We start from the raw sequence: 15,719 nt of genomic DNA on the forward strand, positions 1-15,719 counted from the left end.
GATACATTTCTGCCGTTCTTTTTCTTCCCACGACCAACTTGTTTCTCATCTTCAGGTTTTACGGCTTTTTGATAAACTTGCTGAAATTATGCTAGATTTGGGTAGAATGCTAAAAACAAGATGCTAGATCCTAAAGAAATGCAAATTATGCTAGATCTAGCATCATTATGCTAGATCTAGCATCATTATGCTAGATCTGGCAACGCAGGTTCATATACTTGCCCCTGGCGCTGCATACTACAGGTAATAGAATGACGTCCAAGGCTGCGCCTTCATTGCTTCCGAATGCGATTGCGAATGCGAATCAAGTTGCAATGTCTCTTTCAACGCTTCAATGTGAAATATTTTTGCTTCAAAATTCGTACCTTAAAATCTTGAGAGCACGAAGAAGACGAATGCGGATAAATGACATATTTTGCACGTTCAAAGGATGAATGGCATTTCCTTTGTGTGCAAAATAGACTGAATGTCGCTCCCTTTATTATTATGCTTTCGTGGTAACCGCTACTATTTTCACTTTAAAATAAATAACCTAAATAAAATTAGAGATTACAGAATCAATCTACTTTCTAAGTAACTTTTCTCCATGAGTAAAAGGAACCCGTTTTTGCTATTTCAAACATATTTGTCAATAATTACATATATTCCTAAAATCATTATTTAAGGAACAGAAAGAAAAATAAATTGAATAAAAAGCTGGAGTTCATGTATTAATTAAATCTTCATATTTTAAAGACAAAACAAAGAAAAATATACATACCTTCCACGCCAAGTTCCTTGCTTACATTTGCCCATAATTTGTTCCACAATGCAACTTTATCAAAAGCACAATTTATTACACCATGAACATCTACTTCCATCTTAATTTTTATTTTTTATTTTATCTCCGCACCTTGCAACGTCGTCTGCTTTCACGCAAAACAAACTTATTTCTTTCGTAGCGCTCAATTCTTTTGCAGACAAATCTCCTTCGCACGTATTCGGACGAACAATCCCAACAGGTTGGGATCATTCGTATCTTTTCGTCGGTTTTTTCACAATTTGCTGGTCGGAACTAGTCGACGCCTCTCCAATTTATTTACACGTGCTGGGAAATTCGCATTCGCAATCGCATTCGGAAGTAATAGAGGCGCGGCCTAAAAGACGTCCACATTTAGTTCGGATTCCATGTTAATCAGTAGGTCCACGCTTCGCTGCTAAAAGGGACGTTAAACTCAATATCAACTCAACAATATATATATACAGATGGTGATCAGAAAAATGGAAACACCTGTAGTTGACAACACGTCAGATGTATGGGTTGGCAGTGGTGTCATGGAGCCCGCAGCGCCGGTTCGCTGGTGGTGGTGAGTTAGGTCGGTCTCCATACTACGTGAGGCGCAGTGGAACAGCAGTGTCCAGTGGCTGCAGCAGACGGAGGTAGTGTAAAATCGGAGACCTCTCAGATTTTCAAAGAGGACAAATTGTTGGTACGCGGTTATGTGGAGTGAGTGTGACGTCAGTGGCTACTGTGTTAGGTGTGTCGCGTGGGACAGTGTCGAAGGTGATGACGGCTTACACAACACACGGGAAAACCACATCGGGGAAGCGGAACAGTGGGCGGAAGAAAATCATGAGTGACAGGTCACGCCGGGTATTAAAGCGCATTGTCACGCAGAAGCGTCGTGCCACTGCGGAGCAAGTGACGGAAGAACTCAATCAGCACCTCCCCCATCCTGTTTCGACAATCACAGTCCGCTGCGAATTACATGACATGAACTTACGGGGTCGTGTTGCACGGGCCAAACCGCTCATCAGGGACCATAACGCTTTCGCAAGCCGCAAATGGTGCCGCAACCATGCCACTTGGACCGTTGAAGACTGGAAACGTGTGATATGGTCGGATGAGTCATCCTTCACCCTATTCCCAACCACGGGCCGTGTTTGTGTGTGGAGAACGCCCAAAGAAGCTTATGATCTGCAGTGTCTCCGCCATCTTCCAGGATGATAATGCACCCACTCACACAGCTGGTGTTGTTGCAGCGTGGTTTGAGGAACATCAGGATGAAGTTCAACACCTCCCCTGGCCCGCCCAATCCCCAGATCTCAACATAATTGAACATCTGTGGTCCGTCTTGGGAACACGACTCCGGCGACGATTTCCACCTCCATCCTCTCTCAGAGAACTGGCCGATGCCCTGCACGAAGAATGGTGTAAAATTCCACTTGCTACCATTCACGACCTCTATGCTTCCATCCCACGTCGCATCAAGGTTGTTCTGAAGGCTAAAGGTGGCCCGACACCATATTAATCTGGTAAGTTGCAATTTCGTTCAGGTGGTTCCATTTTTCTGATCACCATCTGTATATATATATATATATATATATATATATATATATATATATATATATATATATATTCTCCAACATATTTAAATTAGAAAATTGTTTCAGAAACATTTCCGATAAAATTAATTTTAGGTATAACAAGAAATATTTACTTTTATTTTAACAGAAGCATATATTATGAGAATAATGTAAAAGTATTTCTTTGATATATAATAAAATAGTATTAGCTAAAAGCACAAACTATGTTTCATAAACTATATTTCATAAACATCAAACTATATTCATTTTTAATATTTTTTTAACTTTTTTAATTAAACATTAGATAAAATATTCTGAAAATATTTTATTTAACCCTAGGAAGTCCAAGGGAGGGGCTTCTCGAGCCCACTCTTTTGTATTTCTTGAAAAAAACCCGTAAGTCTTGATGAAAATATTGAGAATTTTATTTATTGTGTATTATTACTTCTTTGATAAATCCACATCATTAATGTGCATTTTTATTTACTAACTTGTAAGTTAAAAGTTATTTCAAAGTAGTGGGCTCATCGAACCCCCTCCTTGGACTTCCATGTGACATAATTTCTACAAGTATATTTCCTGAAAAACTCCGTCGTAAGTCTTGATTAAAATATTGAGAATTTTATTTGTTGTCTATTATTACTTCTTTGATAAATCCACATCATTAATGTGCGGTATTATTTAGTAACTTGAAAATTAAAAATTATTTTTAAGTAGTGGGCTCATCGAACCCCCTCCTTGGACTTCCATGTGACATATTTTCTACAAGTATATTTCCTGAACTTAGATTTTTTCGTTTGTATTTAACAAGGATTGTGTTTTTATGTTAGGAAACAACATATCAGCCACGAGTAAGTTCTGAATGCTTATTCTATATTCATTTCTTGTTAGATGGCATTATGTGAGTTATAGTATGTTATACTGTGGGTTCGAGGAGTCCCCCCTTGGACCTACTTGAGACAAAAAAAATCGTGGACTTCCTAGGGTTAATTTACAGTAGAAGGTAACAAAAACATTTCCATACAAAATTAATAGGCGTTTTAAAAATATTTCTCATATTACGAACGAATTTATTTTTAAAATATTCGAAACATTTTTAAAATTATATTTCATAAGTTTTCTCGTAACAATAGAAAAGATTGCAAGTAACACGTTGGAAAACATTTGTAAAATCTATGGAATATATTTCCTCTTCTGTTTTTTATATCATGTATGTAAAACATTTTCAGTATTACTTTGAAAACATTTTCTCTCTCAACATTGAAAACATATTGCATTACATTCAACACAATAGTAGAATTTGTGAAAATTTTCCTTAGATTATTTTCCTTCTAACGTTCTAAAAATATACTTATTGTACTTCATAAAATGTTTTCCAAACATTTTCTAAAAATATTTCCGGTAAGTATTGGGATATTTCTCAGATATAAGAAGAAATATATTTTCTCCAGTAACGGAAGAGTATATTATGAAAACAATGTAAAAATATTTCTATAATATATCAGAAAAAGTTGTTCACTAAAAACACAAAATATTTTCCAAAACATAACGGAAAACATTTTCTATTCATTTTTAATATGTTTACTTTTCCTTGTTTTAGAGTTTTATATTCAAAATCCGATAAAATATTCTGGAAATAAGACTAAAATATTGTACGAAAATATTCCATTTAAGTTATAACAGAAGGTTACCAAAATACTTTTGTTAAAATTAAGTAAACCTTTTTAAAACATTTCTGAAAAATATTTTTTATATTACGAAAGAATTTATTTTTAAAATATTCTAAACGTTTTAAAAATATATATATTCAATATGTTTTCTTGTAAAAATAGAAAATATTGCAAATAACCTATTAGAAAACATTTTTCAAATATATGGAATATATTTCCTTTCATTGTTTCCCATATCATATATTGAAAAATTTTTTATTATAATTTCGAAAATATTTTCCTTCTCAATAGTGAAAACATATTAGATTACATCCAATAAAATATTTCTAATACATTTTGTGAATATTTTCCTGGATATACTTTCCGGCTAGCATTCTCAAAATGTACTTTCGGTAATTTCTAAAATGTTTTCTAAACATTTTTGGGAAAATATTTTCCGGAAATATACGGAATACATTAGGAAAACCAGCATGGAAATCTCCAGAGAAGGAAAACCTTTTGAAACCAAGGAAAATATTTTCTTTTGGTTGAGAAAATATTCCTTGCTGTGTGGGATGACACTATACTTATTTATTAGAACACTAGTTTGAAAAAAATAGCGAAGAAGAATGGACACAACACTGAACACTAGATAGATATAATAATTTTCGTCGCTGAAATCACACTTTGCCCTTTTCAGGCAATATAGCCCTTTATATATATATGATTATGATTCAGATATCACTGTAAATGCTTCCCTCACACCACTGACACGCTTGGAAATTAGCACTAGGAAGAAGTTGTCTGGATCGTCTCACGATGAATCCAGTTGTTACGCTGAACCGTCCTAAAACGAAGAGGTGATTCTTCAGCAAATTAAACAAGAAATTCTCGAAAGTAGAATACTGCTGTTGGCGGGCGCGTATATAACATTTTAAACGCACAAGGTCTGCGGACCTGGGACTTCACTAGTTGGGGCTAGCCGTAAGAAATCGTCCTTCACCGGCTAATAGCTTGTGCCCCTGTGTTAGCAGTTCATTTCAAAAATCACTCAGTTAACTCACCTGTATGCACATACAAACAGAATACGGAAAACAATTTATGTTAATTTTAGTCAACTGCCTATAATGCACTAGACACGGCGATAACACTGGCGTGAGAAAGTACAGATAACGGGCAACGAAACAACGCAGTTGGTGCCACTTTGATTGCTGAAACATCTGGTCTGCCCGTATTTCTCTAATCTATTATAATGTTTCATAAGCGATTAAAGAAAACACTTAATTCAGTTCCAAATAACTGCAGAATAAATACAGTGCATATAATAAGTCAGGGAGAAACACTGAAATGGTTAGTCACTAACTGAAATGTTCTCAGCAAAAGCAACGTTTTATATATATGAAAAAAACGATGAAAGACTTCTTTGTCCAATTGTGTGGGGAAGAAGCAATTTCCCCCAAAGAAAGAACTAATGTGCGTTGCAGAATAAAGTATAAATTGAAAATAATGATCACTGTCTTGACGAAATATACAGAGTGTCCACAAAAAATCCTTCTATAACATAGCAGCGGTTATAACACACCATCCTTTGCGACGTTTAGATTTACGCTGCATTGCGATACCTGCCATAAATTTCTTTTTAGGTTTGCGCTTACTATTACTATATTTTGCCATGTAGTTTACTATACAATGTTCGTACGTGTTTTCGCTTAAGCTTTTTAGTGCTCTTCGGAGTCGATGTATACTTCTTCCGCATGTTTGACTCGAAATAACATCGCCTACAGCTCGACTTTAATTTGCATGTAGTTCGTCTTTGACTGAGTTTAGTGCGTTCCGAATTACGCTTACCAAGGCACTTTCCTTTTATTCTCAACTTATTTCCTTCTGCACGCCTAATGTGTGGTTGTGCGTGCTGAGAATACGCTGTACGTGGAGGTCGACGCACATTGGTAGCACTACATTCAAACTTTCGCTTTTTACAATTTCGCAATAGTGAAGTACTAGCTTGAAAATTCAAACTTTCGGCAACTGAAAATTAACAAATGTTGCATCTGATGTACTGATATGATCACGTCTGCTCATTTTAATTTTACTGAATATGTTCCTCCAAATCGAGTTTTCGTTAATAATGTATTACGAAAACTCAACTGGGTATCATTGGCCATCTTAGTTTTCTTCTTAACTTTGGTGTTACATTTCGGTTCTTTAACGGAAATATACTTTCGACTGCGTGTGCTTTATTTGAAGTGTTCGCTTGTTTACGGTAAACATTTCCGACCGATATATTATGTACGAGACATTCACTGCGTAAAACAGAATTCGCTTGGTGGGTCTATTGTGAATTTTAAGTCGTTTCCTTCTACAATACTCAAAGCTGATAAAGTCGGAATGGATTTGCAGCACTAAAATGCAACTTACGTTAGACATACACGGTTACAAAGACAAATTTGAATTTGTTAATTCGCGCAAAACCATTTGCCTGCGACACAAAGCCGACAACACTGTAACTTCGTTATCACACAAAATCATCAATTGAAATCTCAAGCCTTCCCTGGCTTTTTCGAGAGGGCGGATACGCGCAACCTGAACGCTATCGCTTATCATGTGTCAAACATCGGTATCCCTTGCCTGCAAAACAATTGCATTAAAAACAATTTTTTACAGGTATGCGTAACAATTCTTCTTTTTTGCTATCTCTACACTGCATATTTCCTTTTCCTGACTGTAATCGACTTTCTGGTTTATTTGGCACATATCTTTCACAGCTTGGGCTGGCTCGAATTCAAGACGGTTTCTTTTCCGCCTTGCACTCTTTTATTTTGTTAGTTTGCCTGCACTCAAACTGTGCCGTTCGCATGTATTCATAGAACACAGTGATACCTTTCTTTCATTCCGCTACACTATTTTTAAACTCAGCAGTTACTGAATCAACATGATTTCCGTGTTAACTAATTCAGAGAGTACTTCGGTTAAGGAGTTATTGGCTACTTTGATATTATTACGTAAGCTGTCTGCTTTGGTATTCAATTCGCTCTTTCCTACGCTCCCAAATCGTATCTGTTACAGGCTTTTGAAGTTCACCTACTGATTCATGTATTTTTTGTCCTAGGCATCCAATATTCATTACCATTTTTGAGCAATGGTTTCTAATTGTTTCTCTAATTCCTCTGTCAACATTGCTTGAAATTGTTCTAGAACACTAGCCTCCATATTGATATGAGTTACGAGCAACTAATTCAAAGTACAAAAATATAAATGTCTGGATTTAACACGAAAATAAGAAACATGCACTTAAAACATGAAACACTAAGAATTTTGATATTACGACCATTAACAACCAATTCTTGTTTTTACAACTCAGTTTTCACTTTGCAAAGTGCTTCAATATAAATTTAGCACAGATATAAACTAGTACCATATATAAAATATTTTCTATAACTATTCTATCGTGCTTTGATTCCATTTTGTGCTAATACACAATTACACAATCAGCAAGGCCATATGATAATATTTGAAAAACAGTATCACGTGACAGTTTCTACACAATAACTGTGTCTTCAGCAGACTTCCACTCCTTCTGGTTGCTGGGAGTTGGTTATCACTTATATATACTGTCCGGAGATCAATTTTAACTAGGTTCCGCCCCTTCTTTAAAAAGTAACATTTGTCTGGCTTTCACTTTCACTTTTTAGCTGCACACGTGTCCAATTAAAGGTTTACTTCTTTCCGCTGGATGCGTCCTGTCCTCTAATTATCCTTATTTTCCTTGTTATTTTGTTTCTCTTTCTTTCTTCTTCCTTTTTATTCCTTCCTTTTTAAGCAGAATCTTCTCTCATTCCTTATTTATCGGGAATCTTGCATTCCAGTTCATCACCTTACGTCCTGCTTTCATAATCTCTCTGGCTTCCTTCCATTTTCTCACCAAAGCCCTGTTCTCTACTTCTATGACCTCTGCTCCTTCCCCACCTATCCTGTGGTTTGTTTCTTTCTGATGCTTGTATATCGCATTGTTTTCCATTTTCAATCTTACATCATCCTGGTGCTGCTTAATCCTTTTTTTGCATTTTTTTTGTATCTCCTATGTTAATTTTGTTACACTCTTCGCATCCTAATCTATATATTACTCCCCCTTGATCTTTGTTCGCTATTGCTTTTCTCTTTGTTCTTCTGACTAGTTCATTTATTCTGCTTCCTCTTTTCCTGTACGTCCTAATTCCTGCTTTCCGAAACATTCTCTATATGTTCTCTGTTTGTTTGCACAGTTATTGTGTTGAAACTGTCACGTGATACTGTTTTCTTTTTACATATTATCACATAGCCTTGCTCAGTGTGTTATTGTGTATTAGTATTAAAACATTTACTCTTATTCATAAATGCACTTGAAGGTGCATAGTGTAAAACATGTATGTATGTGTGTATACTCAATCAGCTGTTTGCTATCCACTCACATCTACATGGAATTAAAAATCAACAAGAAAAAGTTTTATGACCTACATTAATCTCTGTTGCTTTCAAGGTCAAAACATATTTACTTACATGAAAAATCTACATTACTCAGTTCTTGTTTTTATCTATCACTCTGCTCTATTTTTAATTAATTGTGTTCGCCGAGGTTCTGATGGAAATTGACTGTCGACAGTAGGCTAATCAGATCCAAACTCAACACGTTATCTGTATAACTAATGGTATTGTAAAAGCAGTTGTAGGAAGATTACTATAATTTAATCAGGAGAACGGTCGCCATGTGGTTGAAATCGTGTTTTTTGGTAGTTGTTATATTCTTGTAAATATAATCGTAACCTTCACATTGATTTTCGTCTTTTTGCCAAGATTTGTCACTTGTTTATTGCATTTATCCCAGCTTTGCTACGGCAGTGTGACGTAATATTGAGGTCTCAAATATTCAGTAACAATAATAATAATAATAGTACAGGTAACAAATTCCGTATGAGGACACATTGTATTCAAGCCTGTAAAATAACCCATATCGTGAGCCAAAAGTTACAAAATAGTCGGGATTGGAGAGAAGTGTCAGGACCAACAGCACATACCCTCTCGATACGTTCCTACAACTAGGTACATGTTATAACGGAAAGTTTCCCTACAACTAGCTAAATGTTATAAAGGAAAGTTAAATGTTATAACGGAAAGTTTCGAGGTAATTTTGGTGTAGAAAGTAGGGATTCTAAACTCACAAGAGCCGTAATTACAGTTGTTTTTAAGTAATAATTATGCTGGCTAAGCTACAGAAGATGTCGAAGGGGTTTCAAGAAAGGGGTTCCATACCATCATGAGACACTTCTACAGCTACTCAAATTTAAACGAAAGAATTCTGCTAATATTTCGTGTAGAATATATTCTACTGTACGTTTTCAGGAAAAAAACTGTAAAAAGAAAGAACAATATAATTGAAAACTAAAGCTTGTAATAAACTAACTTGTGAAGTTTGCAGATGTAATTAAAAACCTTTGCTACAAAAATATATACACAGACCATAATTCAGTGAGCTCAGAAATACAAACTATCAAAATGATGTATAAGATTCAGTCTACAGAGCAATTGTTGCTTAAAGAGTGGCATACATTATTTCTAGAATCAAGATAAGATGAGAAATGTTTACGATAGTTTTGGTCTCGTCTCGATTCTCATCTCCAAAGCATGACTATAGTGTGAGTTAACCTTCTCCTGTCTCGAATTAAAATGTTTTAATCCGATTTTGTTTGGTTTGTTTTAGAATCGAGATGAGAAATTCGTCTTTTCATGGGCAACATTACACAAAACTTAAATATTTTTTTTTTGCCTAATATCACGTTTCTGCTTGTAATGGCATGACCTGAGCGATAATAAGTTTTTAATTTTTATATATTCTTCGAAATAATTGTAAATTTGATAGTTTGAAAATTTGATAGTTCAAGTGCTGAAGCAAACGAGTTTTCAAATATTTGAATGTAATGAAGCGTGTTTTATCGCCGATCTATTTCCATCAAAATTCCTAAAGTAAAAAAATGCTTGACGTGTATTTGATCGAAGAACCTCGTGATTACTGGTCAAGCTCCTAGACCACTGAAAATGATTACTCACAACGATGTAAATCATTCATCTTTAGTCTTGTTACTCTAAGTTTCTCTGCCTCAGTTTGGAAAGTTGTATGTAATTTTTTAATTGGTTTCAAAACGGCTTTCGTGTTCCTCTTATGATGATATAAGTGAATTATATTCGGTACAGTTTCTATTAATACGTTGAGTTGTTCTTAAATCTTTGGATCGCAAGTTGTTTTTTTCTCCACACGAAACTACAGATACGACAGATTTAATTCTCATACTGTGCATTTGTGTCAAGACAGTAGACAATACCTGGTCATAGACTTATGTCCGCCACGATATAAATGATAGTTTAATTTGATATAGTGAAACAAACTACAGCAACTTATTTTGAGACAATAGTGATATGGTACTCCATTTCATATTCCTACAATATTTAATGTAATAAATCATGTAATATAGCGAATGATTACATGTTTTCTTGCTACTTATTTATTACCTCCATTTAAATTTCATTGTTTGTTGAATTTGTTACAGGCGCGATAACATCTTTGCTTTCCACGGAGAAGGGAATACGTTTACTACATTAAATAAAGCCATTTCTCATTCTTATGGGGAATCTGACACTTCTACGAAGTTTGGCAAAGGATTTCATCGATCACGTTTGACAAAAAATATGGTGACACAGGAAAGTGAAAAGCGTCATACGTACCAAAATAGTGATAAACGCTCTAATCAAAGTTCAACTATGTCAAGTGGTGAGTTTTTACATTCAGGTGAAAAATTTCACATTTGTGAAGTATGTGGAAAGGAATTTAGAGGATTTTCAAGTTTGGCTACGCACATGGTAATTCATACAGGAGGAAAACTACACACGTGCCAAGAGTGTGGTAGGTCATTTACTCAACGTTCAGATTTGGCTACACACATGTTAATCCACACAGGTGAAAAAGCTCACATGTGCCACGAGTGTGGTAAGGGATTTAATCGACGTTCACATTTGGCTACACACATGTTAATCCACACAGGAGAAAAACCTCACACGTGCCAAGAGTGTGCTGGGGCATTTACTCATCGTTCGACTTTGGCTAAACACATGCTAATCCACACAGGAGAAAAACCTCACACATGCCAAGAGTGTCGTAAGGCATTTACTCATCGTTCGACTTTGGCTAAACACACGTTAATTCACTCAGGAGAAAAACCTTATACGTGCCAAGAGTGTGATACGTCATTTACTCAACGTTCAGCTTTGGCTACACACATGTTAATCCATACAGGAGAAAAACCTCACATGTGCCACGAGTGTGGTAAGGCATTTTCTCTTCGTTCACACTTGGCTACACACATGTTAATCCACACAGGAGAAAAACATCTCACGTGCCAAGAGTGTTTTAAGGCATTTACTCAACGTTCAGATTTGGCTACACACATGTTAATCCACACAGGAGAAAAATCTCACACATGCCAAGAGTGTGGTAGGGTATTAAATCAACGTTCACACTTGGCTAAACACATGTTAATTCACACCGGAGAAAAACCTCACACGTGCCAAGAGTGTGGTAAGTCATTTACTCAACGTTCAAATTTGGCCAGACACATGTTAATCCAAAAAGGAGAAAAACCTCACACGTGCCAAGAGTGTTTAAAGGCATTTACTCAGCGTTCAGATTTGGCTACACACATGTTAATCCACACAGGAGAAAAACCTCACACGTGCCAAGAGTGTGGAAGGACATTTAGTCCTCGCTCATATTTGGCTACACACATGTTAATCCACACAGGAGAAAAACATCACACTTCCCAAGAGTGAAATAAGCCATTTAGTCAAGGTTCAGGTTTAGGTGCACACATGTTAGTCCACACAGAAGAAATTTACACATGCCAAGCGTGTGGTAAAGGATTTAATTTATGTTCAAGTGTGGCTACATTTATTTAATGCACACAGGAGAAAAAGATTAAACATGCCAAGAGTGTGTTAAGGCATTTAATCGAGGTTCCAGTTAAGCTGCACACATGCTAATCCTCAGAGGAACAAAATATCACACATGCTACGAGTGTGATGGCTTAATTAAATATCGTTTAAGTTTGGTTACACATATGTTAATCCATACAGGAAAAAAAGACGTATGCTAAGAGTATGCTTAGAAGTTTAATCGAAGTTCAATTCTGACTACACATGTTAATTTTAATTAGAATATGCATCAATATGCCCTGAGTGTGGTATGTCATTTGATATACGTTGAAGTTTGGCTAGAGACATGTTAATCCACACAGGAGTAAAACATCACACATGTCAAGAGTGTGGTGAGGCATTTAATTTACGTTCGAAATTGGCTGCACACATGTGAATCCAAACAGTAGCAAAATCTCACCTTGCAAAAATCCTGAAATAGAATTTATTCAACGTTCATACCTGCTGAGCCACACAGGATGAAAACCTCACACGTGAGAAGTGTGGAAGACGATATAGTCAACGCTAAAACCTTGAAACGCAGTTGAACACAAGTCAGTCACCAAAAAGATGCAAAGAGCTTAGCAAGGCATTTACTCAATGTTCACATATTGCAAAGTAAATGATAATCCACAAAGGACAAAAATCTCACACGTGCTGAGAGTTTATATGAGATGTCGCATTCTGTTGGAAGAATAGATATGATATAAACTAAGCTGTTATTTTTATGCGTGCTATAAAAATTGTACTATCCCAAATTGAGTGCTTGAGTAGAATAGTCAACAAAGGGTTTTAATTTGTGTCTGACGTTATCCCATGTTTATTGTAGATCCATATCTAAGCTCAAGTTATAGTCACCAAAATGAGCAACTTTGTCACCTTCTGACATCTGGAAATGTTCGTGGCCTCTTTCAAGTAAACTTTGAGCACTGTTCCTATATGGTCTGCTAAAACACCCGACGAATACTGTTTTTGGACAGCTCAAATAGTTTCACACTCACGTACGAGATCATTCTGTGCTCTGCTGCCCCATTAATTTTAATACTACAAACAATCCGCCTTTATCGTCTTGCGGTCTTATTTCTATGTAGAGAATTGGCTGAGAAACGACATTCCACTGTTCCTTATCGATATTTTCAGACATATTTTGCTCACCACTAAACAGCCATATTTACGGCACAGTCTGTAAAATTGTTTGTAACACTTTGTACATTTTTGTAGTATAGTTTAAAGGTGGTTTTCTGTTCACTGCACTTTTGAGCAGCATTCTACTGTACATCACCACATTAAACGCAGAATATAAAACATCTGATTTGGCACACTTCTCTAGCGTGGGATCACGTTGTCCAAGTCACTCTCACTTTTTTCTTGCCATCTGAGTTGAACATTGTAAATTATTTTAATTGAGTGTTCTCTTCCAATAAATGATAACGATATTTCACTGCATCTCCAGCTGGCAAACGCAGACTCTAGCCGTAGCCTTACTACTGGGATCACAATGGAAATGATAAAGCATAGAGATAGCACAAATATTTTTCCCGAAGCAGTAGCTCGAACTTTAACTTTTCTGCGGTTTGATGTCGTCTTTTTGTATTTTATGCATAGACGATCCTAAGTACATACAAAGATTTGTTACTGCCAAACTTAACATACAGATTTACAGTGTGGATAGCTTCATTATTCAAAATCTATAAAAGAAACTGTTGACCTTCTAACCAAAAGTTTTCCACATACCTTTCATTGTCCGGTTACGTAGTCCCACTCTGGAGCTATACCAATACATAACTTGTCCACTTTACACTAATATATCGAAAAAGTAAATCTCACCTATATCAACAAACGCTTCCAAACCCAGCACCCTTTATTCATGCAATATATACTACCTCACTTTAGACCGCACACCAAATCGCTATCAGCATACTCCTTGTCCCTAATGTTTACGCTCTGCCAGTACACTTTACCCTCGTGAGATACATTGTTCTTAACCTTATAGTGGTAAGGTGAAAAAAAAATTTATGAATGGTAACATTTTGCCTCCTGGACCCAGGAACATTTTTGTCTGATAAGATGTGAACTAGGATTTAAATTTGTATTATATTTATAATATGAAATACAAACACCAGACAGTGGATACGCTTTAAGTGAAACTATACATTTTTATTGAGGCAATACCTTTCTTGTTAAAATGAAGTTCGATAATTATGTGACTATTTTATTGCTTAAATACCGGTACTGAAAATAAAATATTTATTAACTAGAAAGAAGTAAACCAGGATTTCTCCTAATAGCGGTATATTCACGTTTCAATTCTGCAGCAGTCTCCACACATCATTTTTGCGTGACTTAGGCAAATTCACTTACAGCACTTTTGGCAAAATATCTGGCCTTACTGTGTTTATACATGTAACATCGTCCTCGCTTTCCTACATGATTAGCTACAGAAGCATCTGTTTCTAGAGTCAATCCGAATAAGCTTGCTGTGTTCGCTAAATGTATAACATTACTATTAGTCGGTTCTACATTTTAGAAGTGATAAAATCACGTTATTTGCCATCGTGTAGTATTTCTTTCTTCGTCATATTCAGTAGGTATCTGGTCTACTATGTCCACCCCACCTTTAGTATCGTTGTAAAATGTGACGATCTCTGGCTTCCTGTTATCTCTGGAACTCTCATCTCAGATTTTTCTTAGATGCATACGAACCAATGGGACATTTCCAATGAAAACCAAATACACTACTGTATTCTTTTCTCCGTTTGGCATTCACAAACGCGGGGGCAACTCTCTTGTATTTACGAATTGTCCCTGTAATAGTTAACTTACTGTCTCATTCAATTTATTTAACAAAATTGCAGCTTGCAAACGATTATTGTAAAAAGGTTTCTTTACAAGATGTACCATGAATGTGTTGACACAATCTCTTCACTACTTCCTCAGGTTTGTTATTTATCTTGAACGGGCCTTCTGGTTGTGTCCTCACATACACTTCTATATTTGTTGTGTAGTATAATGTTTCACCAACAAGAATAAAAATTTTAATTTCATATTTTGGAGGTCTTTTAGGCATATAAATACGAAATCCACATCTTCCCCGGAAACCGACAAGTGTCTCACCCAAAGTTGCTAACATACCAATTAAGAAAAATGTTGTTTCAATTGTTTACAAATAATTCAAAAAACGGTGACGAATTAGGGCTAATCTGGGGCTGAAGATTATATCTGATTATGTTATTCATTAGCATCTTCCATTTTCATCCATCATATCCTGCACAGTAATCACTTTCTGCTCAGTTTGGCTTCTCCGGTTCCCATCATCACATAGAGATGACCCTACGCAAAAGACACATTCATTTGTCTGATTAACAATACACATGTGTAAACTTGTGCTTCGCACCTCCCCTCATTCTCCGTCCTCGTTATCCCTTTACACATTTTTTTTATTTTCTCTAATTGTGTTGTATTTATATTGAATCAATCTGTCTATATTAAGTTGTGTTATATATGTTTACTTACATTATAATGCTAAGGATCAAAGTTCCATACGCCCATTTTTCTTTTTCTTTTTGATTTTTTGTTAGTTTTTATACCGTATAATTGTAAAATTTCGATAGAGCACAGATCTCCACTTACACTTTGTAAATAAATTCTTTTCCATCACTCACGTTACAGGGGGCGTAACCTTTTCATAGGTGGCTAGCCACTTTGATTTGCCGGTAAAACGTAGTGCAT

General features: G+C 35.8%; 1 protein-coding gene across 1 annotated transcript in view; it reads left to right on the forward strand.

Annotated features, from left to right (window-relative positions):
• The window catches only part of LOC145676223 (uncharacterized), a 33,965-nt gene extending 18,963 nt beyond the window's left edge, over nt 1-15,002 (forward strand). Inside the window, exon 2 of the mRNA XM_081747156.1 lies at nt 10,574-15,002. Within this exon, the coding sequence (XP_081603282.1) occupies nt 10,713-11,849 (1,137 nt within the window). The 5' untranslated portion in view covers nt 10,574-10,712 and the 3' untranslated portion in view covers nt 11,850-15,002. The remainder of the gene's footprint in view (nt 1-10,573) is intronic.
• The last annotated feature ends 717 nt before the right edge of the window (nt 15,003-15,719 follow it).

Source organism: Thermobia domestica, chromosome 18 (genome assembly GCF_964235325.1).
Source record: "Thermobia domestica chromosome 18, izTheDome1.hap1.1, whole genome shotgun sequence".
Classification (NCBI taxonomy): domain Eukaryota; kingdom Metazoa; phylum Arthropoda; class Insecta; order Zygentoma; family Lepismatidae; genus Thermobia; species Thermobia domestica.